This window comes from Pristiophorus japonicus, chromosome 18, assembly GCF_044704955.1.
Source record: "Pristiophorus japonicus isolate sPriJap1 chromosome 18, sPriJap1.hap1, whole genome shotgun sequence".
Classification (NCBI taxonomy): domain Eukaryota; kingdom Metazoa; phylum Chordata; class Chondrichthyes; family Pristiophoridae; genus Pristiophorus; species Pristiophorus japonicus.
In genome coordinates, this window is record NC_091994.1 from 56,414,502 (window position 1) to 56,432,954 (window position 18,453).

At 56.7% G+C, this 18,453-nt stretch overlaps 1 protein-coding gene across 4 annotated transcripts in view; it reads left to right on the forward strand.

Annotated features, from left to right (window-relative positions):
• The window catches only part of LOC139229240 (A-kinase anchor protein 2-like), a 121,914-nt gene extending 105,440 nt beyond the window's left edge, over positions 1–16,474 (forward strand). For 2 of the 4 annotated variants that reach the window (XM_070860897.1, XM_070860898.1), the window contains exons 4-5: positions 76–114; positions 15,780–16,474. In XM_070860897.1, the coding sequence (XP_070716998.1) occupies positions 76–114; positions 15,780–15,881 (141 nt within the window). In that variant the 3' untranslated portion in view covers positions 15,882–16,474. The remainder of the gene's footprint in view (positions 1–75; positions 115–15,779) is intronic. The other 2 variants (XM_070860899.1, XM_070860900.1) reach the window with 1 other exon arrangement.
• The last annotated feature ends 1,979 nt before the right edge of the window (positions 16,475–18,453 follow it).

The following is an 18,453-nucleotide window of genomic DNA, read 5'->3' on the forward strand; positions in this document are numbered from 1 at the left end:
AGGAGTCACTCATTGGTTATGGTTTCTGGTAATGACATCCTCCAATTCCTGATACAAGTTTTTTTTAAACTTCAGTACGCTGGTATCGAGGCTTCTGATGACGTCAACACTGAGGTAGTCACCTTTTGTTTCTGCCAGTCTTCAGCTTGCTGCATACCACAAACTTTGATTAATATATAATTCACTGTTACTAACCGCTTGGCTGCTGGTTTGTGAATGCTTTGAGGAGGGGAGTGACCTGGTCTTTAAGCAGTAAGTGTCTGTGCCACTAATATCGCTCCTTTTACTAAACCACTTCCAGTAACCATTGTTTTGGGCTTTTCATTCCTTCTTGGCTAGCATTTATTGCCCATCCCTAATTGCCCCTCGAAAAGATGGTGGTAAGCCGCCTTCTTGAACCGCTGCAGTCCATGTGGTAAAGGTGCTCCCACAGTGCTGTTAGGGAGGGAGTTCCAGGATTGTGACCCAGCGACGATGAAGGAATGACGATATATTTCCAAGTCAGGATGGTGTGTGACTGGGAGGGGAATGTGGAGGTGATGGTGTTCCCATGTACCTGCTGCCCTTGCCCTTCTAGGCGGTAGAGGTCGCGGGTTTGGGAGGTGCTGCCGAAGAAGCCTTGGTGAGTTGCTGCAGTGCATCTTGTAGATGGTGCACACTGCAGCCACCGTGCGCCGGTGGTGGAGGGAGTGAATGTTGAAGGTGGTGGATGGGGTGCCGATCTATCGGCCTGCTTTGTCCTGGATGGTGTCGAGCTTGGGGGGCCAGAGGGTGATCAGGGACTGGAGGATCAGGCAGGGGAGCAGAGGGGATGGTGGGGGAGCATGGCAAGGCACCTCCTTGATGGAACCAGCAGTATTCGCCTTACTTTAGCCGCTGGGTTCCTTGAGGCCTGGAAAACTCGAACAGCCAGAGTTACATTTCTGCTGGGGAATCATAAAAAGACTCAATTAATATTGAAATGGTGTCCCGCCTCCGTTAAATCCAGAAGTAGGCGGTTTGGAGGCAGGTTGGGGATCAGGATTCGGTCTTTTAACGTTCTTTAACCTCCCACCCGAACCCGACCCGGCGGTTTTCGTGGAGTTAAAATTGCCCCCAAGATCTCTGTACCTGATGCTGTGGCCTTCCTTCAGGCAGTGAAGGAAGGAGCACCAGGGTTGATATACCCAGGGGCAGCGCGATGATTGGTGGGGCAATTCTAACGCAGTACCACCAATATTTTCCTCAAAAGTTCAAATTTTCACACAAAAACTGATGCATGCTGGTTAATTTTAAGCACTTTACATTTCACGTTTGATTTTTTATATATTTGGAACAGTTATGGATAAAATTTCCCCAAACTTTACATAAACAGTTATTTTCCCATATCCAATCCCGCTGTCCAGAAATACTGAACCTCATCCAACTCCCCACCCCCACGCACACTGTACCCCATCCAACTCCCCACCCCCACGCACACTGTACCCCATCCAACTCCCCACCCCCTCACACACACTGTACCCCATCCAACTCCCCACCCCCTCACACACACTGTACCCCATCCAACTCCCCACCCCCACACACACACTGTACCCCATCCAACTCCCCACCCCCACGCACACTGTACCCCATCCAACTCCCCACCCCCTCACGCACACTGTACCCCATACAACTCCCCACCCCCTCACACACACTGTACCCCATCCAACTCCCCACCCCCACGCACACTGTACCCCATCCAACTCCCCACCCCCTCACGCACACTGTACCCCATCCAACTCCCCACCCCCACGCACACTGTACCCCATCCAACTCCCCACCCCCTCACGCACACTGTACCCCATCCAACTCCCCACCCCCACGCACACTGTACCCCATCCAACTCCCCACCCTCACACACACTGTACCCCATCCAACACCCCACCCCCTCACACACACTGTACCCCATCCAACTCCCCACCCCCACGCACACTGTACCCCATCCAACTCCCCACCCCCTCACACACACTGTACCCCATCCAACTCCCCACCCCCACGCACACTGTACCCCATCCAACTCCCCACCCCCTCACACACACACTGTACCCCATCCAACTCCCCACCCCCACGCACACTGTACCCCATCCAACTCCCCACCCCCTCACACACACTGTACCCCATCCAACTCCCCACCCCCTCACACACACTGTACCCCATCCAACTCCCCACCCCCACGCACACTGTACCCCATCCAACTCCCCACCCTCACACACACACTGTACCCCATCCAACACCCCACCCCCTCACACACACTGTACCCCATCCAACTCCCCACCCCCTCACACACACACTGTACCCCATCCAACACCCCACCCCCTCACACACACTGTACCCCATCCTACTCCCCACCCCCTCACACACACTGTACCCCATCCTACTCCCCACCCCCTCACACACACTGTACCTCATCCAACTCCCCACCCCCTCACACACACTGTACCTCATCCAACTCCCCACCCCCTCACACACACTGTACCCCATCCTACTCCCCTCCCCCTCACACACACTGTACCCCATCCAACTCCCCACCCCCTCACACACACTGTACCCCATCCAACTCCCCACCCCCTCACACACACTGTACCCCATCCAACACCCCACCCCTCACACACACTGTACCCCATCCAACACCCCACCCTCCCACACACTGTACCCCATCCAACTCCCCACCCCCTCACACACACTGTACCCCATCTAACTCCACACCCCCTCACACACACTGTACCCCATCCAACTCCCCACACCCTCACACACACTGTACCCCATCCAACTCCCCACCCCCTCACACACACTGTACCCCATCCAACTCCCCACCCTCACACACACTGTACCCCATCCAACTCCCCACCCTCACACACACTGTACCCCATCCAACTCCCCACCCTCACACACACACTGTACCCCATCCAACTCCCCACCCCCTCACACACACTGTACCCCATCCAACTCCCCACCCTCACACACACTGTACCCCATCCAACTCCCCACCCCCTCACACACACTGTACCCCATCCAACTCCCCACCCCCTCACACACACGGTACCCCATCCAACTCCCCACCCCCTCACACACACTGTACCTCATCCAACTCCCCAACCCCTCACACACACTGTACCCCATCCAACTCCCCACCCTCACACACACTGTACCCCATCCAACTCCCCACCCTCACACACACTGTACCCCATCCAACACTCCACCCCCTCACACACACTGTACCCCATCCAACTCCCCACCCTCACACACACTGTACCCCATCCAACTCCCCACCCTCACACACACACTGTACCCCATCCAACTCCCCACCCCTTCACACACACTGTACCCCATCCAACTCCCCACCCCACACACACTGCACTCCATCCAACTCCCTACCCCCTCACACACACTGTACCCCATCCAACTCCCCACCCCCTCACACACACTGTACCCCATCCAACACCCCACCCCTTCACACACACTGTACCCCATCCAACTCCCCACCCCCTCACACACACTGTACCCCATCCAGCTCCCCACCCCCTCACACACACAGTACCCCATCCAACTCCCCACCCCCTCACACACACTGTACCCCATCCAACACCCCACCCCCTCACACACACTGTACCCCATCCAACTCCCCACCCTCACACACACTGTACCCCATCCAACTCCCCACCCTCACACACACTGTACCCCATCCAACTCCCCACCCCCTCACACACACATTGTACCCCATCCAACTCCCCACCCCCTCACACACACTGCACCCCATCCAACTCCCCACCCCCTCACACACACTGTACCCCATCCAACTCCCCACCCTCACACACACTGTACCCCATCCAACTCCACACCCCCTCAGACACACTGTACCCCATCCAACTCCCCAGCCCCTCACACACACTGTACCCCATCCAACTCCCCACCCCCTCACACACACTGTACCCCATTCAACTCCTCACCCCCTCACACACTGTACCCCATCCAACTCCCCACCCCCTCACACACACACTGTACCCCATCCAACTCCCCACCCTCACACACGCACTGTACCCCATCCAACTCCCCACCCCCTCACACACACTGTACCCCATCCAACTCCCCACCCGCCCTCACACACACTGTACCCCATCCAACTCCCCACCCCCTCACACACACTGTACCCCATCCAACACCCCACCCCTTCACACACACTGTACCCCATCCAACTCCCCACCCCCTCACACACACTGTACCCTATCCAACACCCCACCCCTTCACACACACACTGTACCCCATCCAACTCCCCACCCCTTCACACACACTGCACCCCATCCAACCCCCCACCCCCTCACACACATTGTACCCCATTTATCGCCCCACCCCCTCACACACACACTGTACCCCATCCAACTCCCCACCCCCTCACACACACTGTACCCCATCCAACTCCCCACCCCCTCACACACACTGTACCCCATCAAACTCCCCACCCCCTAACACACTGTGTACCTCATCCAACTCTCCACCCCCTCACACACACACTGTACCCCATCCAACTCCCGACCCCCTCACACACACACTGTACCCCATCCAACTCCCCACCCTCACACACACACTGTACCGCATCCAACTCCCCACCCCCTCACACACATACTGTACCCCATCCAACTCCCCACCCTCACACACACACTGTACCCCATCCAATTCCCCACCCCCTCACACACACTGTACCCCATCGAACTCCCCACCCCCACACACACACTGTACCCCATCCAACTCCCCACCCCCACACACACTGTACCCCATCCAACTCCCCACCCCCACACACACACTGTACCCCATCCAACTCCCCACCCCCACACACACACTGTGCCCCATCCTACTCCCCACCCCCACACACACTGTACCCCATCCATCTCCCCACCCCCACTCACACTGTACCCCATCCAACTCCCCACCCCCACACACACTGTACCCCATCCAACTACCCACCCCCACACACACACTGTACCCCATCCTACTCCCCGCCCCCACACACACTGTACCCCATCCAACTCCCCACCCCCACACACACTGTACCCCATCCAACTCCCCACCCCCTCACACACACTGTACCCCATCCAACACCCCACCCCTCACACACACTGTACCCCATCCAACTCTCCACCCCCTCACACACACTGTACCCCATCCAACTCCCCACCCCCTCACACACACACTGTACCCCATCCAACTCCCCACCCTCACACACACACTGCACCCCATCCAACTCCCCACCCCCTCACACACACTGTACCCCATCCAACACCCCACCCCCTCACACACACTGTACCCCATCCAATTCCCCACCCCCTCACACACACTGTACCCCATCCAACTCCCCACGCCCACACACACACTGTACCCCATCCAACTCCCCACCCCCACACACACTGTACCCCATTCAACTCCCCACCCCCACACACACACTGTACCCCATCCAACTCCCCACCCCCACACACACACTGTGCCCCATCCTTCTCCCCACCCCCACACACACTGTACCCCGTCCATCTCCCCACCCCCACTCACACTGTACCCCATCCAACTCCCCACCCCCACACACACTGTACCCCATCCAACTCCCCACCCCCACACACACACTGTACACCATCCTACTCCCCGCCCCCACACACACTGTACCCCATCCAACTCCCCACCCCCACTCACACTGTACCCCATCCAACTCCCCACCCCCAAACACACTGTACCCCATCCAACTCCCCACACACACACACACTGTACCCCATCCAACTCCCCACCCCCTCACACACACACTGTACCCCATCCAACTACCCACCCCCACACACACACTGTACCCCATCCAACTCCCCACCCCCTCACACACACTGTACCCCATTCAACTCCCCACCCCCTCACACACACTGTACCCCATCCAACTCCCCACTCCCTCACACACACTGTACCCCATCCAACTCCCCACCCCCTCACACACACACTGTACCCCATCCAACTCCCCAACCTCACACACACACTGTACCCCATCCAACTCCCCACCCCCTCACACACACTGTACCCCATCCAACTCCCCACCCCCCCTCACACACACTGTACCCCATCCAACTCCCCACTCCCTCACACACACTGTACCCCATCCAACACCCCACCCCTTCACACACACACTGTACCCCATCCAACTTGCCACCCCCTCACACACACTGTACCCCATCCAATACCCCACCCCTTCACACACACACTGTACCCCATCCAACTCCCCACCCCTTCACACAAACTGCACCCCATCCAACCCCCCACCCCCTCACACACATTGTAACCCATTCAACTCCCCACCCCCTCACACACACTGTACCCCATCCAACTCCCCACTCCCTCACACACACTGTACCCCATCCAACTCCCCACCCCCTCACACACACACTGTACCCCATCCAACTCCCCAGCCTCACACACACACTGTACCCCATCCAACTCCCCACCCCCTCACACACACTGTACCCCATCCAACTCCCCACCCCCCCTCACACACACTGTACCCCATCCAACTCCCCACTCCCTCACACACACTGTACCCCATCCAACACCCCACCCCTTCACACACACACTGTACCCCATCCAACTCCCCACCCCCTCACACACACTGTACCCCATCCAATACCCCACCCCTTCACACACACACTGTACCCCATCCAACTCCCCACCCCTTCACACAAACTGCACCCCATCCAACCCCCCACCCCCTCACACACATTGTACCCCATTTATCGCCCCACCCCCTCACACACACACTGTACCCCATCCAACTCCCCACCCCCACACACACACTGTACCCCATCCAACTCCCCACCCTCACACACACACTGTACCCCATCCAACTCCCCACCCCCTCACACACACACTGTACCCCATCCAACTCCCCACCCTCACACACACACTGTACCCCATCCAATTCCCCACCCCCTCACACACACTGTACCCCATCCAACTCCCCACCCCCACACACACACTGTACCCCATCCAACTCCCCACCCCCACACACACTGTACCCCATCCAACTCCCCACCCCCACACACACTGTACCCCATCCAACTCCCCACCCCCACACACACTGCACCCCATCCAACTCCCCACCCCCTCACACACACTGTACCCCATTCAACTCCCCACCCCACACACACTGTACCCCATCCAACTCCCCACCCCCTCACACACACTGTACCCCATCCTAAGTCCCACCCCCACACACACTGTACCCCATCCAACACCCCACCCCCACTCACACTGTACCCCATCCAACTCCCCACCCCCACACACACTGTACCCCATCCAACTCCCCACCCCCTCACACACACTGTACCCCATCCAACTCTCCACCCCCACACGCACTGTACCCCATCCAACTCTCCACTCTCTCACACACACACTGTACCCCATCCAACTCTCCCCCACACACACTGTACCCCATCCAACTCCCCACCCCCTCACACACACACTGTACCCCATCCAACTCCCCACCCCCACACACACACTGTACCCCATCCAACTCCCCACCCCCTCACACACACTGTACCCCATCCAACTCACCACCCCTTCACAACACACTGTACCCCATCCAACTCCCCACCCCCTCACACACACTGTACCCCATCCAACACCTCACCCCCTCACACACACACTGAACCCCATCCAACACCCCACCCCCTCACACACACACTGTACCCCATCCAACTCCCCACCCCCTCACACACACTGTACCCCATCCAACTCCCCACCCCCTCACACACACTGTACCCCATCCAACACCCCACCCCCTCACACACTCTGTACCCCATCCAACTCCCCCCCCTCACACACACTGCACCCCATCCAACTCCCCACCCCCTCACACACACTGTACTCCATCCAACTCCCCACCCCCTCACATACACTGTACCCCATCCAACTCCCCACCCCTTCACACACACTGTACCTCATCCAACTCCCCACCCCTTCACACACACTGTACCTCATCCAACTCCCCATCCCTTCACACACACTGTACCCCATCCAACTCCCCACCCCCCCCTCACACACACTGTACCCCATCCAACTCCCCACCCCCTCACACACACTGTACCCCATCCAACACCCACCCCTTCACACACACACTGTACCCCATCCAACTCCCCACACCTTCACACACACTGCATCCCATCCAACTTCCCACCCCCTCACACACACTGTACCCCATCCAACACCCCACCCCCTCACACACACTGCACCCCATCCAACACCCCACCCCCTCACACACACACTGTACCCCATCCAACTCCCCACCCCTTCACACACACTGCACCCCATCCAACCCCCCAACCCCTCACACACATTGTACCCCATTTATCGCCCCACCCCCTCACACACACACTGTACCCCATCCAACTCCCCACCCCCTCAAACACACTGTACCCCATCCAACTCCCCACCCCCTCACACACACTGTACCCCATCCAACTCCCCACCCCCTAACACACTGTGTAGCTCATCCAACTCCCCACCCCCTCACACACACACTGTACCCCATCCAACTCCCCACCCCTTCACACACACTGTACACCATCCAACTCCCCACCCCCTCACACACACTGCACCTCATCCAACTCCCCACCCCCTCACACACACTGTACCCCATCCAACTCCCCACCCCCTCACACACACTGTACCCCATCCAACTCCCCACCCCCTCGCACACACTGTACCCCATCCAACTCTCCACCCCCTCACACACACTGTACCCCATCCAACTCCCCACCCCCTCACACACTGTACCCCATCCAACTCACCACCCCCTCACACACACACTGTACCCCATCCAACTCCCCACCCTCACACACACACTGTACCCCATCCAACTCCCCACCCCCTCACACACACTGTACCCCATCCAACTCCCAACTCCCTCACACACACTGTACCCCATCCAACACCCCACCCCTTCACACACACACTGTACCCCATCCAACTCCCCACCCCCTCACACACACTGTACCCCATCCAATACCCCACCCCTTCACACACACACTGTACCCCATCCAACTCCCCACCCCTTCACACAAACTGCACCCCATCCAACCCCCCACCCCCTCACACACACACTGTACCCCATCCAACTCCCCACCCCCTCACACACACACTGTACCCCATCCAACTCCCCACCCTCACACACACACTGTACCCCATCCAACTCCCCACCCCCTCACACACACACTGTACCCCATCCAACTCCCCACCCTCACACACACACTGTACCCCATCCAATTCCCCACCCCCTCACACACACTGTACCCCATCCAACTCCCCACCCCCACACACACACTGTACCCCATCCAACACCCCACCCCTTCACACACACACTGTACCCCATCCAACTCCACACCCCTTCACACACACTGCACCCCATCCAACTCCCCACCCCCAATCACACTGTACCCCATCCAACTCCCCACCCCCACACACACTGTACCCCATCCAACTCCCCACCCCCTCACACACACTGTACCCCATCCAACTCCCCACCCCCACACACACTGTACCCCATCCAACTCTCCACTCTCTCACACACACACTGTACCCCATCCAACTCTCCCCCCCACACACACTGTACCCCATCCAACTCCCCACCCCCTCACACACACACTGTACCCCATCAAACTCCCCACCCCCACACACACACTGTACCCCATCCAACTCCCCACCCCCTCACACACACTGTACCCCATCCAACTCACCACCCCTTCACAACACACTGTACCCCATCCAACTCCCCACCCCCTCACACACACTGTACCCCATCCAACACCCCACCCCCTCACACACACACTGAACCCCATCCAACACCCCACCCCCTCACAAACACACTGTACCCCATCCAACTCCCCACCCCCTCACACACACTGTACCCCATCCAACTCCCCACCCCCTCACACACACTGTACCCCATCCAACACCCCACCTCCTCACACACTCTGTACCCCATCCAACTCCCCACCCCCTCACACACACTGCACCCCATCCAACTCCCCACCCCCTCACACACACTGTACTCCATCCAACTCCCCAACCCCTCACACACACTGTACCCCATCCAACTCCCCACCCCTTCACACACACTGTACCTCATCCAACTCCCCACCCCTTCACACACACTGTACCTCATCCAACTCCCCACCCCTTCACACACACTGTACCCCATCCAACTCCCCACCCCCCCCTCACACACACTATACCCCATCCAACTCCCCACCCCCTCACACACACTGTACCCCATCCAACTCCCCACCCCCCCCCTCACACACACTATACCCCATCCAACTCCCCACCCCCTCACACACACTGTACCCCATCCAACTCCCCACCCCTTCACACACACTGCACCCCATCCAACTCCCCACCCCCTCACACACACACTGTACCCCATCCAACTCCCCACCCCTTCACACACACTGCACCCCATCCAACCCCCCACCCCCTCACACACATTGTACCCCATTTATCGCCCCACCTCCTCACACACACACTGTACCCCATCCAACTCCCCACCCCCTCACACACAATGTACCCCATCCAACTCCCCACCCCCTCACACACACTGTACCCCATCCAACTCCCCACCCCCTAACACACTGTGTACCTCATCCAACTCCCCACCCCCTCACACACACACTGTACCCCATCCAACTCCCCACCCCTTCACACACACTGTACCCCATCCAACTCCCCACCCCCTCACACACACTGCACCCCATCCAACTCCCCACCCCCTCACACACACTGTACCCCATCCAACTCCCCACCCCCTCACACACACTGTACCCCATCCAACTCCCCACCCCCTCGCACACACTGTACCCCATCCAACTCTCCACCCCCTCACACACACTGTACCCCATCCAACTCCCCACCCCCTCACACACTGTACCCCATCCAACTCCCCACCCCCTCACACACACACTGTACCCCATCCAACTCTCCACCCTCACACACACACTGTACCCCATCCTACTCCCCACCCCCTCACACACACTGTACCCCATCCAACTCCCCACCCCCCCCTCACACACACTGTACCCCATCCAACTCCCCACCCCCTCACACACACTGTACCCCATCCAACACCCCACCCCTTCACACACACACTGTACCCCATCCAACTCCACACCCCTTCACACACACTGCACCCCATCCAACTTCCCACCCCCTCACACACACTGTACCCCATCCAACTCCCCACCCCTTCACACACACTGCACCCCATCCAACCCCCCACCCCCTCACACACATTGTACCCCATTTATCGCCCCACCCCCTCACACACACACTGTACCCCATCCAACTCCCCACCCCCTCACACACACTGTACCCCATCCAACTCCCCACCCCCTAACACACTGTGTACCTCATCCAACTCCCCACCCCCTCACACACACACTGTACCCCATCCAACTCCCCACCCTCACACACACACTGTACCCCATCCAACTCCCCACCCCCTCACACACACTGTACCCCATCCAACTCCCCACCCTCACACACACACTGTACCCCATCCAACTCCCCACCCCCTCACACACACACTGTACCCCATCCAACTCCCCACCCCCTCACACACACTGTACCCCATCCAACTCCCCACCCCCTCGCACACTGTACCCCATCCAACTCTCCACCCCCTCACACACACTGTACCCCATCCAACTCCCCACCCCCTCACACACTGTACCCCATCCAACTCCCCACCCCCTCACACACACACTGTACCCCATCCAACTCTCCACCCTCACACACACACTGTACCCCATCCAACTCCCCACCCCCTCACACACACTGTACCCCATCCAACTCCCCACCCCCCCCTCACACACACTGTACCCCATCCAACTCCCCACCCCCTCACACACACTGTACCCCATCCAACACCCCACCCCTTCACACACACACTGTACCCCATCCAACTCCACACCCCTTCACACACACTGCACCCCATCCAACTTCCCACCCCCTCACACACACTGTACCCCATCCAACTCCCCACCCCTTCACACACACTGCACCCCATCCAACCCCCCACCCCCTCACACACATTGTACCCCATTTATCGCCCCACCCCCTCACACACACACTGTACCCCATCCAACTCCCCACCCCCTCACACACACTGTACCCCATCCAACTCCCCACCCCCTAACACACTGTGTACCTCATCCAACTCCCCACCCCCTCACACACACACTGTACCCCATCCAACTCCCCACCCTCACACACACACTGTACCCCATCCAACTCCCCACCCCCTCACACACACTGTACCCCATCCAACTCCCCACCCTCACACACACACTGTACCCCATCCAACTCCCCACCCCCTCACACACACACTGTACCCCATCCAACTCCCCACCCCCACACACACACTGTACCCCATCCAACTCCCCACCCCCACACACACTGTACCCCATCCAACTCCCCACCCCCACACACACACTGTACCCCATCCAACTCCCCACCCCACACACACTGTACCCCATCCAACTCCCCACCCCCACACACACACTGTACCCCATCCTACTCCCCACCCCCTCACACACTGTACCCCATCCAACTCCCCACCCCCACACACACTGTACCCCATCCAACTCCCCACTCTCTCACACACACACTGTACCCCATCCAACTCCCCACCCCCACACACACTGTACCCCATCCAATACCCCACCCCCTCACACACACACTGTACCCCATCCAACTCCCCACCCCCTCACACACACACTGTACCCCATCCAACTCCCCACCCGCTCACACACACTGTACCCCATCCAACTCCCCACCCCCTCACACACACTGTACCCCATCCAACTCCCCACCCCCTCACACACACTGTACCCCATCCAACTCCCCACCCCCTCACACACACACTGTACCCCATCCAACTCCCCACCCCCTCACACACACTGTACCCCATCCAACTCCCCACCCCCTCACACACACTGTACCCCATCCAACTCCCCACCCCCTCACACACACACTGTACCCCATCCAACTCCCCACCCTCACACACACACTGTACCCCATCCAACTCCCCACCCCCACACACATTGTACCCCATCCAACTCCCCACTCTCTCACACACACACTGTACCCCATCCAACTCCCCACCCCCACACACACTGTACCCCATCCAACTCCCCACTCTCTCACACACACACTGTACCCCATCCAACTCCCCACCCCCTCACACACTGTACCCCATCCAACTCCCCACTCTCTCACACACACACTGTACCCCATCCGACCCCCCACCCTCACACACACACTGTACCCCATCCAACCCCCCACCCTCACACACACACTGTACCCCATCCAACTCCCCACCCCCACACACACTGTACCCCATCCAACTCCCCACTCTCTCATACACACTTCATTCATTCATTCATTAGTGGTCCCTCGAACGAGTTAACTGATGTTTCAATGAAGGACCCGATGTTCCAGTCTTGAACCCCAATTGAAGGGTGGAAGATGCCTTTGTGTGGATTTTTTTCAACATGTGGTGACCGTTGTACATGAGCCACCACACGGGCTTGACAGAGCTAGGCCTTTATCCAGTGTCAAGGGTTAACCAGGATAACTGGAGACCTGCTCTGCTGTACGGACCTAGTGCACACACATACCGCAGTGTGGGCTGGCCCGTGCTGCCCCTGGGCCCTTGGCTCGTCTGGGCCTCGTACCCTCATTCGCCGCACCTCCGCCACGCTGTTCCAGGGCCCGGCGCTCCAGCTCGATTTATAGCCCCGACCTGCGGTGGTGTTCTCACACAGGTCGGGGCAGGCCACGATGTCCCAGGGCCCAGCGTTCCAGCTCGATTTATAGCCCTGACTGTACCCCATCCAACTGGGCGTTCCCAGCAGATTGGAAAACCACAAATGTAACACCCCTATTTAAAAAATGAGGCTGGCAAAAAGCAGGAAACTATAGATCAGTTAGCCTAACATCTGTCGTTGGGAAAATGCTGGAGTCCATTATTAAGGAAGCAGTAGCGGGATATTTAGAAAAGCATGATTCAATCAAGCAGAGCCAGCATGGTTTTATGAAGGGGAAATCATGTTTGATGAATTTGCAGGAATTCCTTGAGGATGTAATAAGCAGGGTGGATAAGGGGGAACCAGTGGATGTGGTGTATTTGGATTTCCAGAAGTATTTGACAAGGTGCCACATAAAAGGTTACTGCACAAGATAAAAGCTCACGGGGATGGGGGTAATATATTAGCATGGATAGAGGATTGGCTAACTAACAGAAAACAGAGAGTCGGGATAAATGGGTCATTTTCCGGTTGACAACAGTAACTAGTGGGGTGTCGCAGGGATCGGTGCTGGGGCCTCAACTATTTACAATCTATATTAATGACTTGGATGAAGGGACCGAGTGTAATGTAGCCAAGTTTGCTGATGATACAAAGATGGGTGGGAAAGCAAATTGTGAGGAGGACACAAAAAATCTGCAAAGGGATATAGACAGGCTAAGTGAGTGGGCAAACACTTGGCAGATGGTGTGCAATGTGGGAAAATGTGAGGTTATTACTTTGGCAGAAAAGTAGAAAAGCAAATTATAATTTACTGAAGAAAAATTGCAAAGTGCTGCAGTACAGAGGGACCTGGGGTCCTTGTGCATGAAACACAAAACATTAATATGCAGGTACAGCAAGTAATCAGGAAGGCAAATGGAATGTTGGCCTTTATTGCAAGGGGGATAGAGTATAAAAATAGAGAAGTCCTGCTACAACTGTACAGGGTATTGGTGAGGCCAGACCTGGAGTACTGTGTACAGTTTTGGCCTCCGTGTTTAAGGAGGGATATACTTGCATTGGAGGCAGTTCAGAGAAGGTTCACCAGGTTAATTACGGAGATCAGGAGGTTGACGTATGAAGATAGGTTGAGTAGTTTGGGCCTAAACACATTGGAGTTCAGAAGAATAAAAAGTAATCTTATTGAAACATATAAGATAATGAGGGGGCTCGACAAGGTGGATGCAGAGAAGATATTTCCACTCACAGGGGAAACTAAAACGAGAGGACATAGTCTTAGAATAAGAGGCCTCCCATTTAAAAATGAGATGAGGTGAAATTTCTTCTCTCAGAGGGTCGAAAATCTGTGGAATTCTCTACCCCAGAGAGCTGTGGAGGCTGGGTCATTGAGTATATTGAAGGCGGAGATAGACAGATTTTTGAGCGATAAGTGAGTAAAGGGTTATGGGGAGCGGGCAGGTAAGTGGAGATGAGTCCATGATCAGATCAGCCGTGATCTTATTAAATAGCGGAGCAGGCTCGAGGGGCCAAATGGCCGACTCCTGCTCCTATTTCTTATGTTCTTATGTTCACACACTGTACCCCATCCAACTCCCCACCCCCTCACACACACTGTACCCCATCCAACTCCCCACCCCCTCACACACACTGTACCCCATCCTACTCCCCACCCCCTCACACTCACTGTACCCCATCCTACTCCCCACCCTCACACACACGCTGTATCCCATCCTACTCCCCACCCCCTCACACACACACTGCACCCTCTCCCCACCCTCTCTCCGAGAGATTGTCTGCCGAATGTTGATTTTGTGTGTTGCGGACGGAAGTTTTGCCAGTTTAATGCTGGCCGGTTGATCTTTTCCTGGGATTCTCTGTACAATGTGCGGCTAATTTACAAGTCTATATTCTGCGTCCTGACTCTTGTCTTCCTGTGCCTAGGTGCTCGAATCGACCAGAGTGACTCGGCGTAAGAGCGCAATGGCACTGCGCTGGGAGGCTGGGCTCTTTAACAACGATCAGGATGATGAAGCTGGCCCATAATGTATATAATTGTTGCTATATCGATAGTGAAATTCTGAAAACCACTGCCTGGTGAATAGAAATGAAGTTCCCTCTTGCATTTGGACTGATTTGACTCTGAGTATCTGTGTATATATAACTCTATCGTTTACCTGGCTGTAACCTGCAATCTCCGAGCCCCCACCCCCCCGCACAAACCCCGAGCCCCAGGGCGGAGCTCCAAGCCCCCAGGAGCTCCGAGCTCAGGCCCAGTCCCCAGCCTTCCTTTGCTTACACCGGTGCCTTGAGGAAGCTGTCTCTGGTTGCCATGAAGGACATGGTAGGTTATTGTGTGATAGCAACCGGCTTTCCTCACTGGCTCCCTTCACACTGCTGGCCCTCAGCAACCTTCCTTTTGTTTGAAATAATTTTTTCCCATTGGTTAATTTACTTGAAGACCAGCCTCGGGTTAAAATCCCTGGAATCCATGATGAGAATTATCAACAAAAATCTTTGCTTTTTGTTCTCAACAATATAAATTAACCCTTTGCCGAGAAGCAGACTCATGCTTGTGTGCCAATATTGAAAAATTTAACTCAATAAATCAGCACCTGGAACAAGGTGCATTCACTGGACAGATCCACTCAGTGTTCAGTCTGTGTGTGAGTGTGTAGTGTGGGTGAGCAGTGCAGTACTGAGGGAGCGCCGCACTGCACTGTCAGAGGGGCAGTACTAAGGGAGTGCCGCACTGTCAGAGGAGCAGTACTGAGGGAGCGCCACACTGCACTGTCGGAGGGGCAGTACTGAGGGAGCGCCGCACTGCACTGTCGGAGGGGCAGTACTAAGGGAGCGCCACACTGCACTGTCAGAGGGGCAGTACTGAGGGAGCGCCGCACTGCACTGTCGGAGGGGCAGTACTGAGGGGCGCTGCACTGTCAGAGGGGCAGTACTGAGGGAGCGCCGCACTGCACTGTCGGAGGGGCAGTACTGAGGGGCGCGGCACTGTCGGAGGGGCAGTACTGAGGGAGCGCCGCACTGCACTGTCGGAGGGGCAGTACTGAGGGGCGCGGCACTGTCGGAGGGGCAGTACTGAGGGGCGCTGCACTGTCAGAGGGGCAGTACTGAGGGAGCGCCGCACTGCACTGTCGGAGGGGCAGTACTGAGGGGCGCTGCACTGTCGGAGGGGCAGTACGGAGGGAGTGCCGCACTGTCAGAGGGGCAGTACTGAGGGAGCGCCGCACTGCACTGTCGGAGGGGCAGTACTGAGCGGCGCTGCACTGTCGGAGGGGCAGTACGAAGGGAGTGCCGCACTGTCGGAGGAGCAGTACTGAGGGAGCGCCGCATTGTCGGAGGGACAGTACTGAGGGAGCGCCGCACTGTCGGAGGGGCAGTACTGAGGGAGTGCCGCACTGTCGGAGGGGCAGTACTGAGGGAGCGCCGCACTGTCGGAGGGACAGTACTGAAGGAGCGTCTCACTGTGGGACGGGCAGTACTGAGGGATTGCCGCACTGTTGGAGGAGCAGTACTGAGGGAACTCTGCACTGTTGGAGCGGCAGTACTGAGGGAGCCCTGCACTGTCACAGGGGCAGTACTGAAGGAGCACTGCACTGTCGGAGGGGCAGTACTGAGGGAGCATCGCACTGTCGGAGAGGCAATACTGAGGGAGCGCTGCACTGTCGGAGGTGCAGTACTGAGGGAACGCTGCACTGTCGGAGGTGCAGTACTGAGGGAACGCTGCACTGTCCGAAGTGCCGTCTTTCAGTTGGGATGTTAAACCGAGGCCCCGTTTGCTCTCTCAGGTGGATGTAAAAGATCCCATGGCACTATTTTGAAGAAGAGCACGGGAGTTATCCCTGGTGTCCTAGCCAATGTTTATCCATCAATCAACATCACTAAAACAGAATCTCTGGTCATTATCACATTGCTGTTTGTGAGAGTTTGCTGTGCGATCATTGGCCGCTGCGTTTCCTGCATTACAACAGTGAGGACACTTCAAAAGTATTCATTGGCTGTAAAGTGCTTTGAGACGTCCTGAGGTTGTGAAAATGCAAACCTTTCTTTCAAATCCTTTCCATGAGAAAATGGTAAAAGATCCTGAACTGCAAGATGGGGATTCCTTGATTGAGTGGAGGATTGTGTTAAATTCTCTCTCTCTCCACAGTCCTGCAGCACTCACCCTGTGAAATGCTGACCATGTGCTGAGTCGGAGGATGTGTTAATCCTGCATCTTCCCAGGGTGCCACTGACCCTGAGACACATGATCCATTGTCAAAGGTGGAAGTGATTGTGAGCATTTGTGACTTTGATCAGTGGGATATCAGTACTGTGGGAGGGGCGGGGCCAGAGTGGAGGGTCATGAACAGGGAGAGGTGGAGTGTAAGTACAAACACTCAAACTAAAGGAATACCAAATGCCACAGAGCTACAGTGATGGTTTGAGTGAGGGTCATGGTGTGGTGACCTCTGTTAGGGGCAGGACCCCACCATGGGTCTGTCCGTGCCAGGATATCAACATTCTTCCAGAATGGACAAGGTAAAGGACGGAGTGGGAGAGGATGGCCAGAGATCATTGGAGGGACAATTAGCTTGGGGGAAGGGGGCGGGGGGAACATAGG